The sequence below is a fragment of the Populus nigra genome, chromosome 3, assembly GCF_951802175.1.
Source record: "Populus nigra chromosome 3, ddPopNigr1.1, whole genome shotgun sequence".
NCBI classification, from domain to species: Eukaryota; Viridiplantae; Streptophyta; class Magnoliopsida; order Malpighiales; family Salicaceae; genus Populus; species Populus nigra.
In genome coordinates this window covers 1,300,547-1,317,259 of record NC_084854.1, presented here as the reverse complement: position 1 = coordinate 1,317,259, position 16,713 = coordinate 1,300,547, and the positions used below count along the sequence as shown (strand labels likewise).

The 16,713-nt window shown below is 35.2% G+C and overlaps 2 protein-coding genes and 1 pseudogene across 2 annotated transcripts; 1 reads left to right on the top strand and 2 right to left on the bottom strand.

The window, feature by feature from the left end:
• Nucleotides 1-439: 439 nt before the first annotated feature.
• Nucleotides 440-3,181, top strand: LOC133687795 (probable WRKY transcription factor 32). The gene is made up of 5 exons (XM_062107122.1): nucleotides 440-748; nucleotides 1,295-1,965; nucleotides 2,056-2,157; nucleotides 2,241-2,393; nucleotides 2,681-3,181. Exons 1-5 carry the CDS (start codon nucleotides 626-628, stop codon nucleotides 3,063-3,065), a joined length of 1,434 nt encoding a protein of 477 aa, XP_061963106.1. The 5' UTR covers nucleotides 440-625; the 3' UTR covers nucleotides 3,066-3,181.
• A 545-nt stretch (nucleotides 3,182-3,726) lies between these two features.
• LOC133688500 (ribosomal RNA small subunit methyltransferase, mitochondrial-like) lies at nucleotides 3,727-7,790 on the bottom strand (annotated as a pseudogene).
• A 1,161-nt stretch (nucleotides 7,791-8,951) lies between these two features.
• Nucleotides 8,952-15,124, bottom strand: LOC133688041 (BTB/POZ domain-containing protein NPY1-like). Its single transcript, XM_062107421.1, has 4 exons — nucleotides 14,072-15,124; nucleotides 12,414-12,483; nucleotides 10,177-11,340; nucleotides 8,952-9,701 (listed from the first exon to the last, which is right to left on the bottom strand). Exons 1-4 carry the CDS (start codon nucleotides 14,131-14,133, stop codon nucleotides 9,162-9,164), a joined length of 1,836 nt encoding a protein of 611 aa, XP_061963405.1. The 5' UTR covers nucleotides 14,134-15,124; the 3' UTR covers nucleotides 8,952-9,161.
• Between the last annotated feature and the right edge of the window lie 1,589 nt (nucleotides 15,125-16,713).

Below are 16,713 nucleotides of genomic sequence, written 5' to 3'. Positions count from 1 at the left end.
ACCATCCAAGGCCGGATGAAGAAAACTTCCCAAAAAGTTTTCTTATAGCTCGACTCCAATGAGTTTGCAGGATTTCACGTTGAACCAGTTCAGTGTAGGATTATAGACTAAAGTCTAAACCCCTATTTTCAAACCAATAAAGATGGTCAGCTGGACCAAGAACAAACAAAAAGTTATTTCTTCGAAGTTTGATCCAACTAGGAGCAGGATCTGAACTGGCAACCGGTCCTGGCCATCACGACAGGATTCACACGTGATAGGGAAAGACTATCCTAGCTCTATTGTAATCTTATTTTAAGAGCAAAGTGAATAATTTGATTCATAATAATAAGATGTTGGAAGAATGAATGAATAATAAATAAAAGGAGATATCTAGCAAATCCATGGTCAAAGCCCTAAGTGGAAGTAAAATACAATACCGCCCTGTCAAGTCAACAAAGAGTCAAAAAGGAAACAAAAGGGAACAGATGTTAGTTACCACTCCTCCTCTAAAACCAAAACCAAAACCCTTGTTTTAGACAGACAACTGAGACAAGAACTCTCCTGTCTTTCATTTTTGTTTTGTTTCTTTCCAATACTTAACCTTAAACTCTTTCACTTTATATATAAACAACCTAAAAGAACCATGCAAGAACAGAGAAAATACCATAGGGGAGATTCGGATATTGGATTTAAAAACTATGATTGTTCTTCTTTTTCCCAATTACTCAAAAAAGTCATGACTTCCTCCAATTCACCAGGGTTTCAGGTTCTTCTTTCATCAACTTTTATGTGTATTAATGGACTCATCTGACTTTTCCGTTTGTTATCTGTGTTGTTGGATTTCTTCGGTTGTTTTTGTTTATGTTTATAATGGTACAGATTCTTGTGTAGTTTCTAATCAAGAATTTGTTTTTCTCTATGAAAGTTTGCATCTTTCGGTTTTTTTTTAATTGGGTTTATTTTGTTTTCAATTTTTGGGTGATTTCGGTTTAGTTTGCAGGGTAACATTGACTAGTAAGAAGGGTTTGGCTGGTTTTGGTGCGGTGCGGTGTTGTTTTGAGTTTTTTTTGTGATAATGAAGTCAGAACAAAATGACGAGACTTGCTGTTTTGTTTGGTCTATTTTGGAATGATTTGTTGGTTTGTTGATGACAATTTTATAATGAGCGTTGACCATTAGTATTAATATAGAGAATCCATCAGAGAAAATTGAATGTGTTGCTTGTCCAATTTGCGTAGTCTGATATGAGTTTTGGTTTTTTTTGTTATAAAGTGTCAGTGTAGTCAATTATATAAGAATAATTGTTTTGTAGGGGCAAAATGAGATGTTCCAACGGGACGCACAGGTGGGTACAAAACCTGAAGCAGACAGGGTCAGGTTAGAACACCAGGTTGAATGTGCAAATACTTCTAGTGAAGCATTGTCTGTTACACCAGCTGCAATATCTGTCCCACATTCAGCATCTGTAACTCAAAAGCCAATGTCGAAGTGTGAACTTGGACTAGTAATAGACCAGCAAAATTCTCACCATGAAACCGGTCTTCCACGTGTTGTTATGGATGCACCCTTTGCAGATGGCTATAACTGGAGGAAGTATGGCCAGAAGCCAGTGAAGGGTTCTAAAAATTCAAGAAGCTATTATAGATGTGTCCATTGTAGTTGCTATGCAAAGAAGAAGGTTCAACATTGTTGTCAATCTGGTCGTGTTGTTGATGTTGTTTACATAGGTGACCATAATCATGATCCCCCTCATAGGAAATGCATCAGGGTTATATCATCTGCTAAGCCAACTGTAGGCAGTCAAATTGTAGACCCTTCAGTTCAAAAGCTAGATGGGTCGGATATTTCTGTCTGTTCAGCAGATGGCAGGCGTTCATCTCTGCATGTGCCTGAATCAGAACAACAGAGTTCAAGCAGTTCTAATGGAAATGTGGGGGCTAAGATTGAAGAGAAAAATGGTGATGAGTCAGAGTCAAAACGATGGCAAGTAATTTGAGAAAATATGATAGTTTAAAATGTCTTTGCTGTTTATTTTGCTAATATTTTCATTGGCATCGCATTACCATTTTACAGCTTTGGTCCCAGGGCAGTGGAACCCCAACAAAATGGCCCCTGTAGGATTGCAGGTACCAAGGTTGAGGAGAAGCATGGTGCTGAACCAAGGCTGAAAATAAGGCATGTCCTTTTAGGAATTTGGCTCTTTTGAAATTTATTTTAGTTTTGAGTTTTCTAATTCAATTCAATTGGTCAACGAGCAGGATTAAAGAAAGAAGTGCGGCACATTCAGTTCCTGTCTTGAAAAAGGAGCCTGAAATTGCTGTACACACTGTTGCTGATGAGGGGAGCTCAAATGATGGCTATCGATGGCGCAAGTATGGTCAGAAAATGTTGAAGGGGAATTCATTCATAAGGTAGATTTTGATTCTGCTAATTTGTGCATTTAGTGGAATTAATTTTAAGGCACTCTTTTGCTGCTGTGCCTATAAATAGCATTGGACTCCTTTTTTCTTACCTTGTTGAACTTGAAGGTTCCACATGTCTGATATTTGAACTTGGCCTGGAGAATACTTTTCCCAACCAATCTAAGTCTATCAAATCAAGATTCTCTTCAAATTTTCTTACGTAGACTCTTTATCTTGTGTTTCCTCTTCTAAACCTTATTATTCTTACTTTTATCTATCCCTTGGTGAAATGTTAGGAGCTATTACAGATGCACATCGTCAGCATGTCCTGCTCGTAAGCATGTTGAGAGGGCTGCAGATGAGGCGACATCCACCACTATAACATACGAAGGAAAGCATGACCATGGTATGCCAGCACCTAAGAAAAGACATGAACATGATATTCCAGTACCTAAGAAAAGACATGGTTCAGAAAGTTGTCTGATTTCCCCGGCTGCTTCCGTAGACAATGCCTGCTGCAAGAAAAACAGAAGCTTATCTAGTCGAAGGCCTTCAAGCAAGTGCTCGATGGACAGTGAAGTAGATATAATGGGTGAGAAGATCTTGGAGCTTGGAGGTGAGGAGGCATTAGAATCAGCCCAAACTCTTCTCAGCATTGGTGTTGAACTCAAGCCTTGCTGAGAAACAAATTTTTGTAGTGGTTGATGCAAAATATAGTATCATGAGCCTGTTTTTCGTGGAAATTATACATACTTTATCAGTTTGAGTTTCAATGAAAATTTGGAGATATTTGTTTGTTTTTGTGTTTAAAAAAGTATTTTTGAAATTTTTTTATTTTTTTAATTTAAATTATTTCTTTATAATTTGTTATTGTTTTGAAAAAAATTTAAAAAATATTATCTTAATATATTTTTAAATAAAAAATATTTAGCGAACAATGATAAGGCCGGTCACAGTATGAAACCACCATTCAGGTTTCATAAGTATGGTCATCGGGCTCAGTTCGGGTTGGTGTGTCAACTAGTAAAAACCTGTTTAGAAATGCTGTTTAAATTGTGTTTTTTCAAAAATATATAATTTTTTTTATATTTTTATATCATTTTAATATATTAATTATAAAAAATAAGTTTTTAAAAATAAAAAAATATATTATTTTAATATATTTATAAAGTATCATTAAAAAAACTGAAACACTATCAAGGTTCTGCTAATCTCGATAGATATTTGATCAGGTTTTATAATTATAGTAATTAACAATATAATTTTGAAATTTTTTCAACAAAAAAAGAAGAAAAAGCACAAAGTAGAATATCAGCAAGAGCTTGTTAAAAAAGATGGAACATCAACAAGAGCAAGGGGTAACGAGATGCTATTATTAACTGTAAGCAGCAGAAAATGCTACATTGTCTACATTCCTTGGCTTTGTTTGCTCATGAAAATAGATTCCAGCTTCATTAAGCAAGGAAAGTAATTAGAGTAACTCTCATTACACAGCTTTGAAGGTCTCTTGTCTTCAAAACCACCGGCTTTTGGAGCCTCAATGACCTTCTCCTTGAACAGACCTAATCCCGTATCTGCACAAGAAGATGAATGACAGTCTTCTCCATCACTCTCCTCCTCATTGTCCCCATCATCATCAGTTCCTGTTCATTTCTTCTCTGTTAGAGCTTGCCATTTTTGATAACCTGAATAGCTCTATCACCTTCTGCTCTTAAATGCTGCCCCCAAGGTCTTATTCTTCTTCTCAGAACATGTTTTCGTGAACTCACACTGTTCATCAAGATTCACACCAGGAATCTGATCTTTTGGCTGAATGATAACCACCGAAGAATCAACTTTGGGAGCAGGAAGAAAATCTCTTGACAGCCAACCTATTAAACTCAGAATCACCAGGCTTGGCCAACAACCGCCATGCAAATTCTTTCTGAAGATGTGTCGCACTTCGAAACAGATTCGCCACATACACTAATTTAGCCAAGAGAGGTGAAGATATCCCCATAAGGAATATTCTCTTAAACTAGATCAAATTTAGGAAACTCAGCCTTCAATGCATCCTCTAGAATAACCTGCAAAACCCCATTAAGCGATTCCACAAAAGAGTAAACTTTTATCATTTCCAAAGCAACTATATATAAGTTAATAACAGAAGAAATCCAGGAATTCATTCTCCGAAAGATTACATTTTAATAACTGTAAGAGCATAAGAAGTTGATAACAAAAGAAATCCATCATGTCATTCTCAAGAAAGATCAAATCTTTGTCACTATTAAAGCATAATAAATCAATAACTCATTACCCCGTTTTCTAAAACATGACAATTTAGTTATTTTAAAACAACTTTTCTCAGGCATTTTATCAAACACCTGTAAACAAACCAAACTCACAGTTTCTCTTCAAGTCCATGCTCTTTTACACGTTTGTTAACAACCCAACCATCCTTTAATCAATTTCAACAGCAACAACTTTAGAAGCGACATTAAGCAGCTTCAGAGTGAGGTTTCCAGTTCCTGGTCCCTTGCTCGGGTTCTTAAGAAAAACATGGATGGAAAAAAAGCCTGCCAAATGTTGCAGATATCCCCAAAATAAAGGCAAGCCATATATTATTATGCAGATCAGATTTTGTTTCTAACAAAGGCCATAAACGATGATGAAATCCTAATGGACTTCTGTTTGTTGAATCATCCTTGAAAAAAGAGAGCAAAAGTACCATCGCCTCTGCAAAATTTTATCTGAGTTAACCAAAAACAAGGTCACCATATTGTGCAAGAGAAGTCTCTATGACAGTAGCCTCATCTGTGATCAATTTACCGAGGCGTTCTTCAACCAAATCAAGTCTCTGTTGAGGAAGACATTATTACAGGCCATGCAAAAGTTATAGATGTGAAGAAAGAGTACTACAAAAGAAAGAATATAGCAGTAGACTGCAGTGAGAACAGACCTCATGTAACGCATAGTGAGAAGCAAGGCCACAAGCAATCATTTCTACACCATTAAGCTTGTCTCCTGTTAGAGCCAAGTATTCCCCTGAAACAAAGAATACAATCATGAGAGAGAAAAATGCGGTTCATAAGAAAATAAAAGTATCAAACAGAACATATAATAAACAATGCATACTCAAAAGCAGAGACAACTGGTGTTACTTAAGTAACCAGGCAGGCAAGAAAGATAAAAGGAGGCCCCTGCGTCAGGATGGAAACTTATTTGAGCCTCTTGATGAGCAAAAACCTGCATGCCATGCATAAGTAAGAAGCTCATTACCTCAGTGAGCTTTGTGTAAAATAAAAACCATGGCAACTACATCAATATTATATATAGAAAACACAGTTTCAAAATTGTCTGACTCAAATTCAAGAAAATTATTAAAGTTTCACTCAGATGTTAACCTGCAGCACCAGTCACTCACAGTTTTATCAGTTGCCACATGAAATATTCCTGCTACTGCAATCCCAGCCCCAGATCCCATGGTGAAACTATCCAAGATGGCCACCTGAAAGAATGTGTAACAATAAGAAAGTAAATTTAAAAGCTATCTGCAAATGCTGTCCAACAAAAAAAATTATGTTCTTGTTACGAGATAACAGGATTCCCTTCATAACTCTTGTAGCGCAAACAAGAGAAGCAAGATACTAGAATATCCAGATACCATTACTTAGCTCTTAACAGATTGAACTCCACATAGAAATTTTCTAAAAGATTGAAGTCTCACATGTGGCTTCAAATATGTTGCTTGTAGGTAGACAAACTTATACAATTTCTGGAAATATGTTTTGCATTCTTCAAATTTCACTGTACATGATCAAAATACAGTTTGGAAGTATATTAGCAACAACGTCAGTAATCATTAGTATTTGTAAATGTGAACCAAAGGCTGCAATTGAATAAGAAGCAACACTAAAAAGCTCAAAGTTAAGCATCAAGTGACATGAAACGTTGACATAAAAGGTTACAAATCAGCAATTATTTCCCAGTGATCAAAAGAATGATACAGATGAAGTGAAACACTTATAATCAAAGTCGGGGCCTGGTCATCTCAAGCAGTTATTTGTGAGTGGCAAACACATCTAATCAGTGTTTAGGGATTGGCTTTCATCAGTTACCAGAAAAAAAAGGGTTTGATTTGGCCTTTGAAGTTTGAACAATCTCTCTTAAATATAACAAACTAATGTACAGGAAGGGATGTGGTTCATTCCAATTCAAAATTCCATGGACACTTAATTGCACGTGTGTGGCGGTACACAAGCATGAAACCCCACCTTCATTTAAATACTCACAAAGGGAAATAACATCTGCCCTGGAACAAAAAGCCTTGCCACTACCCTTCATATTCATAATATACGAAGAAAGCGGGTCAAACTCTGAGCATGGCCAATTTGGAATACAGAAAGCAGTGTTAAATTTTAAAAAACCCTTACAGCAATAAAGTAAAAGCATTTGGCAAACATGTTTATAACATATGGTCACAAGAAAAGACCGAGAGCCACCTACCAAGTAAAAGACCGTCAAATTATTTACAGTTTTTCCATATAGCTACTAAAAACAAAAAGGACTCGAGCCTTTCAATTGAGCACAAGCATTTCTAAACAAATAAACAAAAGCTCCATTCTTGTGAGCATTCTCTACATACATCCTTGTGAGTCTTCTCTACGTAAATAAACCATTTCTCAAAACAAAACAGATGTCATACGCACACAACATGCACAAAGAGCAAATTCTTAAGCAAAAAACACCGAAACCTTGCATTAAAAAGACTCAAACTCTAAATTGGGTGCAAATATTTTAAACTAATGAACAGACGCTCCATTCTTCTAAATCTGATCTTAATTAACGAAAAAATTTTCGATTCAAAACCAAATAGCACACACACACAACATACACAAAGAACAAGTTTTAAGCTAGAACTTAGAAGACTGGAACTTTCTACTTACAAACCCCAATCTTTCAACTGGGTACAGACAATTTTACGAAAATACAAGAAAGCTCCATCCTTGTGAGTCTTCTCTTCATAAATGAACCAATTCTCAAAGAAAACCAAGTGCCACACACAGAGACCAGAAATTTAAGCTAAGAGACTGAATCCTTCAATTGGGTGCAGACATTTCTAACCAGAAACACATATAGAAACTGACCTGGTCTTGGGGATCATCATTTGGAGCATAGTTTGGTAAAGCTGAGAAATTTCTCTGATAAGAGAGAAACCCATTTCTTGTTTACTTTAAATTTATCAGTCCTTTCAATCTCTGCATCATCTCTCGCTCTCTTTGCAACTGCTGTTTCTTGAATTCGCTTCTCTATCGATGGAGGTCACCCTCCCTTGGTTTTAGTTCGCTGTTCAGGGCGTTTAGCTCTCGCTGGGGAGTGACCGAGTGTGGGAGTTTTCCTAGAGGCTCCGGGGTTTTTCTTTAACGGGATACAGTTTTAAAATCCGGACGCAGGTTAACCTCGGACCTGACCCGGTTTGGGTTAAAAAAAAAATAATAGAAAGAATTCATCTGGAACTATAAAAACCTGAATTGACTTATTATTTGATAAAAATATTTTGGTTTTTTAAAATAAATAAATAAATAATGTGATTTAAATAATTTTTTTTAAAAAAATAATCTAGATTGACTCTCAAAGTATATAACTCAAGTCTTATCTCAAGTTAATTTTTGAATTTATCTTATTGAGGGTTTAATTTGAGTTTTGAGAATTTTATTATATCCCAATAAAATCCTAAGAATTGACTTTGATGTTTAGAAAACGTTGTTTGTCATCCTTAAAGAACTAGATGTTGCTCCAAATATTATCATCTATTTAAATGATTTTGCTACTAAGATTACCGATATTACCTTATTGATTTTGTAAATATGAATAATGAAGAAGTTGCTCTCATTTTATTACATTGATTTTAACTTGTTTTTATAATTTATTTCAATCCTTTTTAATAAAAGTTATCACAATTTTAAATAGATATTTTAATTTTTAGTACTTAATTTTATGAGTATCTATTTTTTTATTATCATATCATTAAATAAAAAATTATTTAAATATGATGAATTCTATAATCCGATCATGAGTTTAACAGATTAAATTCAAAACCTAAATTAATCTAATATATCACCATTTTAAAGTTCAATAGTTATTTATGAACTCATTAAGTAAACTATATCACATCAAGATAATTTTAATTTTAAATTCATGTTGAAGGTTTAAAGACCAACTTATTAATTAAATTTAATAACAATATTAATAATTTTATCAATACAAAATACTTTTTTTCACATTAAAAAAAGAATATCCAACCCGCAAGAAACTAGTCTTGTACTCAATAAGGAATTCTTGCTTAATGAACCAGACTATTCTTCCTATCTATCTTTTTTACTAGAGACAATAAAAATCTTAATTGAGTTTTCCTTGTTTTATCACCCAGAAACATCTTTGTACAAAGAGAGAAACTTTAGCATTGCTGCTGCCTATCAAGAGAATCTTTCAGACAACATAGACCTGATCACAGAGCTATGAGGTCAACAATTGACGAAAGGAGAGGCCATGAAAAATTTAACCAGCAGAGAAGAAACAAGAAGAGGAAGAATTTAAACCTTCATGTCATCATATACATGAAAGAAATCATAGGTTAGCTGGACAACTTTTCCTGGATAATCTATGTGAATTTCATACATAAACAGAGAATAAAACCCCCTTCATCTACTGGAATAAAAGCCTACCACTTTTTACAATTGAACAGTTTTTGACCATCTTCTTCCCTTGCTATGTCCTGATGAAGCTCAAATTCATTCTCTAGGAGATGGAGTGTCTCCTTTGTCTTGAAGATGAACCGATGGACTTGGTGTCACCAGGAGCGATTGAAGTTGGGCTCTGCGAACTCCCAGAAGTCTCTGAGCTTCTGTTCTCAACATGCCCTCTGGCCACAACCCACAATCTATCAAAGATCCTCTTTGATCGAGATGGCAGCAACTGCACACCATTTTTGGTAATCTTGCTGTTTTTCTTCCGAAGTTTTTCATTTTTCAGGAAATCTTCATCTTTTATCTTCATTCGACTCATCTGTTTTATGAGGGATTTATTACCATCAGCTGCTGTCTTCTCCAATTCTTCATCTGTGTTTGTGGTGGAATTTGAAGTATCGCGGGCATTGTTGCTGAGAGCTTGAACTCCAGAAGCTGCTCTAACCTGCTCAAAAAAGAGAACCTGGACGACAACACGGAGAGGGAGCCGCTCATTCTGTGCAGCATGCGTGGATGCATCCGTGGTCAGTTTCTTGACATCCATTAGCCCACATATCTTCTTTTTTTCTGCCTTTGTCATACTGAGATGTTCCTGAATTAAAAATGGATCATTGGTGAATCATAACATAAAAGTATTCCATTCATAAGAGAGAGTGTTTATAAAGAAACGATGGTGACATGAAGAATCCCCACGTTGGTGAAAATCATACACAGTTTAGCTATACCTATACCGCCCCCTCCCCACCCCCAAAAAAAAAAAAAAAACAGGTCGGTTCTTCAGCATAGGCAAAGCAGTTTATGGCATTTTCTATACAGATAAAAAATCCCCAAGCACAACAGATTTCAGGTGACCATGCTGCTTGAAATCCAACAAATGTGGCATCTTCCATCTAACTTGGCTTGATCCGAGAACTGTCGTGAGTGTTGCATGCATCAGAAACAAAGTGATATCATGACGATATTTGGTATTAACTATGTAAACATGCACAAATCCTATGGATGCCTAAATCATAAAACCAAAAGATTAAATAAGACTAAATGAAATTACTCAAGGCGCAAAATACTACCTTCAGGTAGATGTCAACAGCTTTGTACAGTCCATCGTGAATTGGTCTAGCAAACTCAGGAATTGACCGTGACAGGTCAACAAAACTGGAGATGGTGAGATTGGGGTCATATGCAATTTCTGCTAGATATCCATCAATCAATTTACCAACATTCATCAAGGTTACATGCTCATGCCCTAAAATAAAGTCGCCATTCTCCTCATGCTTCGTATCCTGACTATACTTTCCATGCATCAAAGAACGACTAACAATGCACTGAATCAATTCCACATCATATAATGTGTTTTGAGGAGGCCGTGCTAGGATCAGCAAATCCTTAACAGAAGCCTCATGCAACTTCAAGCTGATCCTCTTCACTAAATATTCCCTGGCTGAGTCATCTATTCCAACCAGAATGGCAAATTTCAACAATTTCAACAGGAAACTACACGAACAACCGGCAGCCTTGTCTGGAGGCAACAAACAGATGAGGTTTTCTACCAGATATCTGTACCTCCAGGTACGAGCATCAGAAACTGAGTCATCAAATGAATCTGGCAGCCATCTGACTGCATAAGTTTTCAGTGCTTCCCCAATCACTTGGCCATCCATTCTTCCCTTTGATTTCACAGTGATCATGACTCTCTTGTAGAGATCAATATCCAGTTCACATATATCTTCAACCCACCAATCCTTGGGAACAGAATCAATTTTATCCCTGAAATTCATCCCTTCCTCGACTATTTTATCAGGCACTGATAACTTACGGTTATATGTGTAGGACCAGGTAATACTTGCAGGGTCCACAGAGGTTTTAGATGCAATGGAATCTATGCAGCTGCCCACAATCTTCAGATCTTCAGACCACGGCAGAAGAGATTTGGTGGTCTGAAGAACAATAATGGAATCCTTCCAGCTATGGAAGATACTGGAGTTCAGAAATACTTCAATTTTAAAAATAAGGTTCCCTCGATCAACATCCTCGGTCATCTCGAGGTACTCGGCCGCACAACGAGCAGTGACAACATTGTAAGCATTGAGAGTAACTATCATTCCATAGCAGAATTTGGCACAAATTTCAAAAGCCTTTGGCCCACCAGGAAAATCGACCATGTCAATTTCATTCTCCTCACCAGCTTGGGACAGTAGCATTAGCAAGCGATTGCTCTTGGACATGAGAGGGAACTGCAAAGTTCATCAAAGCAACTCATCGAGAATCATGGAAACAAAAACAAAAATAAAAGGAGCTGTAACTCAAGCTGTGAAAGGGGTCTATGATGACCAAGTATTCAACACCTTAAATTAACTAGTCGGTATAAGAAAATAAAATAGGGAGAGCATAATCAAGCTTCAATTTATTCTAGCATCAACAGCACATGGCAAGACACTGTAGTTAAAATATTTTGTTCAGGAAAAAACATTCTGATCACCCTTTCATGAAAACATGACTTGGTTTTTTTTTTTCTGGGTTAATGGCTCAATCTATTCTTATATCCCTATTTGATCCAATTTTATCTTTAAATATATGTTAAGTTTCTAATCTATCATTCTAACATGATTTTCAAACTATACAACCAGAATTAATCACGTGATTTGCACATGAAAGCATTCCATTCGTCTAGCTTGCAAAAACATTTTGAGAAAAAAAAAATAATCATGCACAAATCACATGACTAATTCTGGTGATTTAGCTTGAAAATCTTACCAGAGGATAGATTAAAAATTAATGTATATTTAAGGATAAAATTGATCCAATTAGGGATACAAGGACAGATTGGAGAATTATCTTCTTATAAAAGGACATATTCAGCCATTAACACTTGGTTTCTATTGCTTTTCCAATTCTTTCAATGGACAATATGCTTTTACTGGAAATTAATTTATAACCAACTCACAATCCAACACACAATTGGTAACATGGGATTGTAAAAGAAAAGAATAAAAAAATTAAGTACATGCTTGGACCATGTTTCTGATTTTTTAGTTACTTACAATCTTGAGAATAATTTATTTCCTTGAGGCAGTCACCTATTTAAATTTGCATATTATTGAGATTTAACGGTTCCACAATATTCCACTGCTAAGACTAAAGCAATGAACTTGACAGTTCCTCAAGAAGAACCAATATAGAGTTATTATTCTCTAGATATTTGAAAATGTTTATGCGTGGATGTTGATGGAATAGAGCACCGTGGCCAACTAAATTCGATATATCCTGCCAAAATTCACTATAAGCAAAGATACTGCAGACTTAATACCTTGTGGAGGTTAAATTTAACTTCTCCAACATTTATGGTGACATCTGTTTCCAGTTCGGATGCCACATACCTGCATAAGCACAACTAACTTGCTAAGCTCACAGGAGAATTCAATGTTGAGCATGTGATAGGCAAGCAATAAATGCAATGGCAGTGTAAGACACCACAAATATAAGGGGAAACAATAACAAAGCGTGAACCATACAGTATACAAAGAGAACGGACAACATTTTTTATGTTCATTGAAATTGGAGTCTCATGTAACCAAGAAAGAGGCAAATTAATTCATTGCCATGGAATTTTAGATGCCTCGCAGCCTGATAAGAAACCATAACCTTGAAATAAGAACATGACAAACATTTTCAGAATGTGACAACTAATCCCAACTACTGCAAGGAATTTCTCAAAATTTAAAGGAAGTTCGGCACATCAACTTGTGTCTGCATAAAACAAAAAAATAATAGATGGATAAGCTAGGCGTTTGCGCCTTTTGGTTTACAAATGAAAATAATATGACGAAGAACAGTCTCCAAACATGAGTTTGTTTCAGTGGCATTGCTGCAAAACATCCAGAAAGATAATTACAGATTTTCTGAATAAGACAAACCAAAAGATCCATAATATCATTCCACTGTGACATGGATTTCTTAATTTCATATTGTCTACAATCTTGTCCTCTTGCTCCTCAAAACCCAAATCATGGGATCCCTTGTGTTCATTGGCTAAAACACCCACAGGATAGTTACCGAGTGCTCTTATGCTTTCATGACATTCCAAGAAACAAACAACTCAGCTCATATCTTATTATGCATCTAGAGAAATAGTGCACATGTAACGATGCCTATTGATTAACACAAATGTCCAAAACCATTCACTTTTTTTTCATTACTCCGAGTAACATGAGATGGAAGGAGAAGAATATGATTATAGTGAAATCACATCAGCCCGGCCTAAAAAATACAGACATGGTCCCTACTCTGGATTTGTTTACAATATATAAATTGTAAATGATCCCATGGTAGGTTCAGGACAAATGCTATTGTATTGTTTAAGAAATTGCTCAACCGTGATGATTGAAGTTGTTGCATACACTGCATGACTTTACTACATTTGGACCACCAATCCACCACAAAAGAGCCAGTTCAATTTCAGGACCACCCCTCAAACACCCCCCTCTCCTCCGCCCCTAAAATAGTAGTACCAATAGTAACAATGATAGCAGCAACAACACAAACAACAAATAACATGTAACCCCCAAAAATAACTAATAGAGAAGGCAGGGCACTAATGAGACCAACTTCACATCAAGCACAAACAAAAGGGAAGAAAAAGTGGTGATTTTCTTGATTAACATCGAAATATACTCAAAACAATCAACCAACATACAAAAATTCACTCAGATAACAGTGTGCTTAATCTGGTGGATTTGAACAAACTAAAATTTTAAAGGCCAAAATCCCCATCTATCATTACTCAAACCAGTGTGTTTAACAACAGAAATCAGCATTACTTTTTAGTTAAAATTTCCAAATGCAACTCTCAATGGCAACACAAAACGAAGGAAAAGAAAAACAAAACAATCGAGAGGAAAAAAAAACCAAGAAGAAGAAGCTGATTTGAGCTTGAACAACAGAATAATATAAACCAAACCCTCTTACCTTACAGATTTGCCATGAGCTTGAAATGCATCAGGCTTGGACCCCAACTTCATAAACTTCATTTTTTACCCAAAATTACCTTCCAAATCACCAAGAGAAAGCCTTCTTCACTCAAGAACTCAACAAGCCTTCGTATATATCCCTTCGCTTCGCTTCAAAGATGGCAAAGTTTGAGACTTCTCCACTTTCTATGAATCACCAAAACCAAACCCAGAGAGTAACAGTGACGAGAAACAAACAAGCGATCTCTCAAACCCAGAACCAGAAATGGCAGGTTCTTTAAGGAATGAATGAATGGACTCTCTCTCCTAAAACACCCTACCAGCAGACCAGACCATAATATATGTTGGATTGAGACAGACAACCTCTGCGTTTAAGAACCAGAAACCACCTCGAATTTCGAGCTGTCTCATTGATTTCTAATAACCTTTTAATAACACCTCTTGCACTACCATTTTGGTTACTCCTAACAAAAAAAATTGATGCGGGATTTTCGCAAAAACAACAAAGAGAAGCAAAACAAGTAAAATAACTTATGGTTTTGCAAAAGTAGAGAGAAATAATGATTAAGAAATAAGAAAAAACAGAACTTGGGATTCAAAGCGAGAGAAAAAATATTTGTTTTATAAGAGATATAGCGTCAGAAAGAGAGAGAGCTTCAATGGCTATGAGATTAGCGAGGAAAAGAAGAGAAATAAAAGAAAAGTTCAGTGTAGCGGTGCTTCCTTCCTTTCGCATCATATCAATATCAATGTCAATAAATTCTTCGCCGCCTTTGCTTTAAATCACACACACTCTCTCTCCACTCTCTCTGTAGACGCAAATCTCAAGGACATGAGCCTTTTCATCTCTTCCTCTCTCTCTTTCTATTAAAAGCAAGCTTTTTTTTTTTTGTTTTCTTAGTCTCTCTAATGGAGTGTACTCAATCTTGTTTCAGGTTTATCTGACGTCATTGCACCCTTTTCTCTTCTCTTCTCCTCTCCACTCTTCTTCTCTTCTTGAGAGAGGATTAGTTTTTTCAGTTTCAGGGGCTTTTGGTGTTCTTTAACTAGCATTTGCCTACCAAGATGATTTTTTTTTTTATTAAACCTTGCTCGTCACGTTAATTCGAGACACACGTACCTAACTATCCAATTATTTTAATTAAATTTCTAGTAATTTAATTCACCCAGTTAAATTCTATCTAAATTTATCCAAGTCAAGATATTATAAAAAAATTATTATTATTTTAATAAAAATAATTTATTTGATGATACACGAGTTAACTCATGACTTTTTTTTGTTAAAATATTTTTGAAAAAATTCATTTTTTTATTTTTATTATAAATTTATTTTTATATATTTTAATAAAAATATATTTTAAAAAATAAACATTTCACAAACTATCGATTTACAAATTCATTCAAATATAAAACATTATATTTTTTATTGTTGTGGAACTAGACCAGTCTAGCAAATCAATCTAAGATAAAATAATTTGATATCAAAATTAATTTGAATTAAAAAATATAATTAGCCTAGTAAAAGGTTTGGATTAACAACCCGGTCGAAACCTAACTCTAAACCTATTAATTTTTTTTAAAAAAAAGTAATCAAAATAACATTATATTGATTATTATTTTTTTAATAAAAAAATAAATCTTAGGTGAACATTCGAATCCACGGCCCAAACCTAGCCGGGGTCGTATTTTACAACTAAGGAATAAGGATGTGACCTTTTCAAGGGAGAGGTTTTATGCCGTTAAAGCACACCACATGCTTTTGGACCGGCAGCAACAAAAAAGGTCCCTTCTCAATTGACCCACTGTTTATTACATGTTCTGTTTTCCCTGTGCTGATGCTTGTTTCTTTCCTTTCTGTACAGGAATTTTGCCTCCCAGTTTTGTCAACAAACTGCAGTTCTTACCTTGTTAGCTACTACTCTGTTTGTTGTGTTTTTATTACACTGTGAAACACCTTTGACCTCACATTTACATGTGTTTCCATCCCTAGCATTGGATTTGGATGAAATTCAGCAAGATTGATTTAATTTCTATAAACCTGAATGCATCGAGCGAGTTTTGTCGGATCAATTTCTTGTATAAACCGACTAAAAACTTTATAATAATTTTGTTTTGGTTTCTCCCATTTGGTCTGCATTGGTGATATTTAGCCAAGAAGGGAATTTCCAAGGGGGTCAAAGAGATGAATGGCATGCTTGACATGGATTAGTTCCTACCAAATTGATTGGCGTTCGAATCTGATTCGAGCAGGTAAAACTAGCCGTCTCAAAGAAGGGAAAAGGAGACCACAATTCTCAGTCACTTTTTTAGTAGCAAATCAAGAGATTTTCAATCATGTTTGTTTTTATGTTTGGAATGAACTTTTTAAATTTTTTTAGTTTTAATTGATTTTTTTATATTTTTATTATATTTTAAAGTGTTGATATCAAAAATAATAAAAATAAAAAATTATTTTTATATATTTAATTCAAAGCAAAAACTACTTTAAATAGTAATATTTATCACAATCTCAACCACGCTCAAAATCATACTACCTGCAACCTTATTTTATCATGGTTAGCTATTCACATTAGGTTTTGCAGTGGATTTTGCATGTGTATATGAAAAAAAGTGTAAATTATAATTTTTTTAACCAAATTT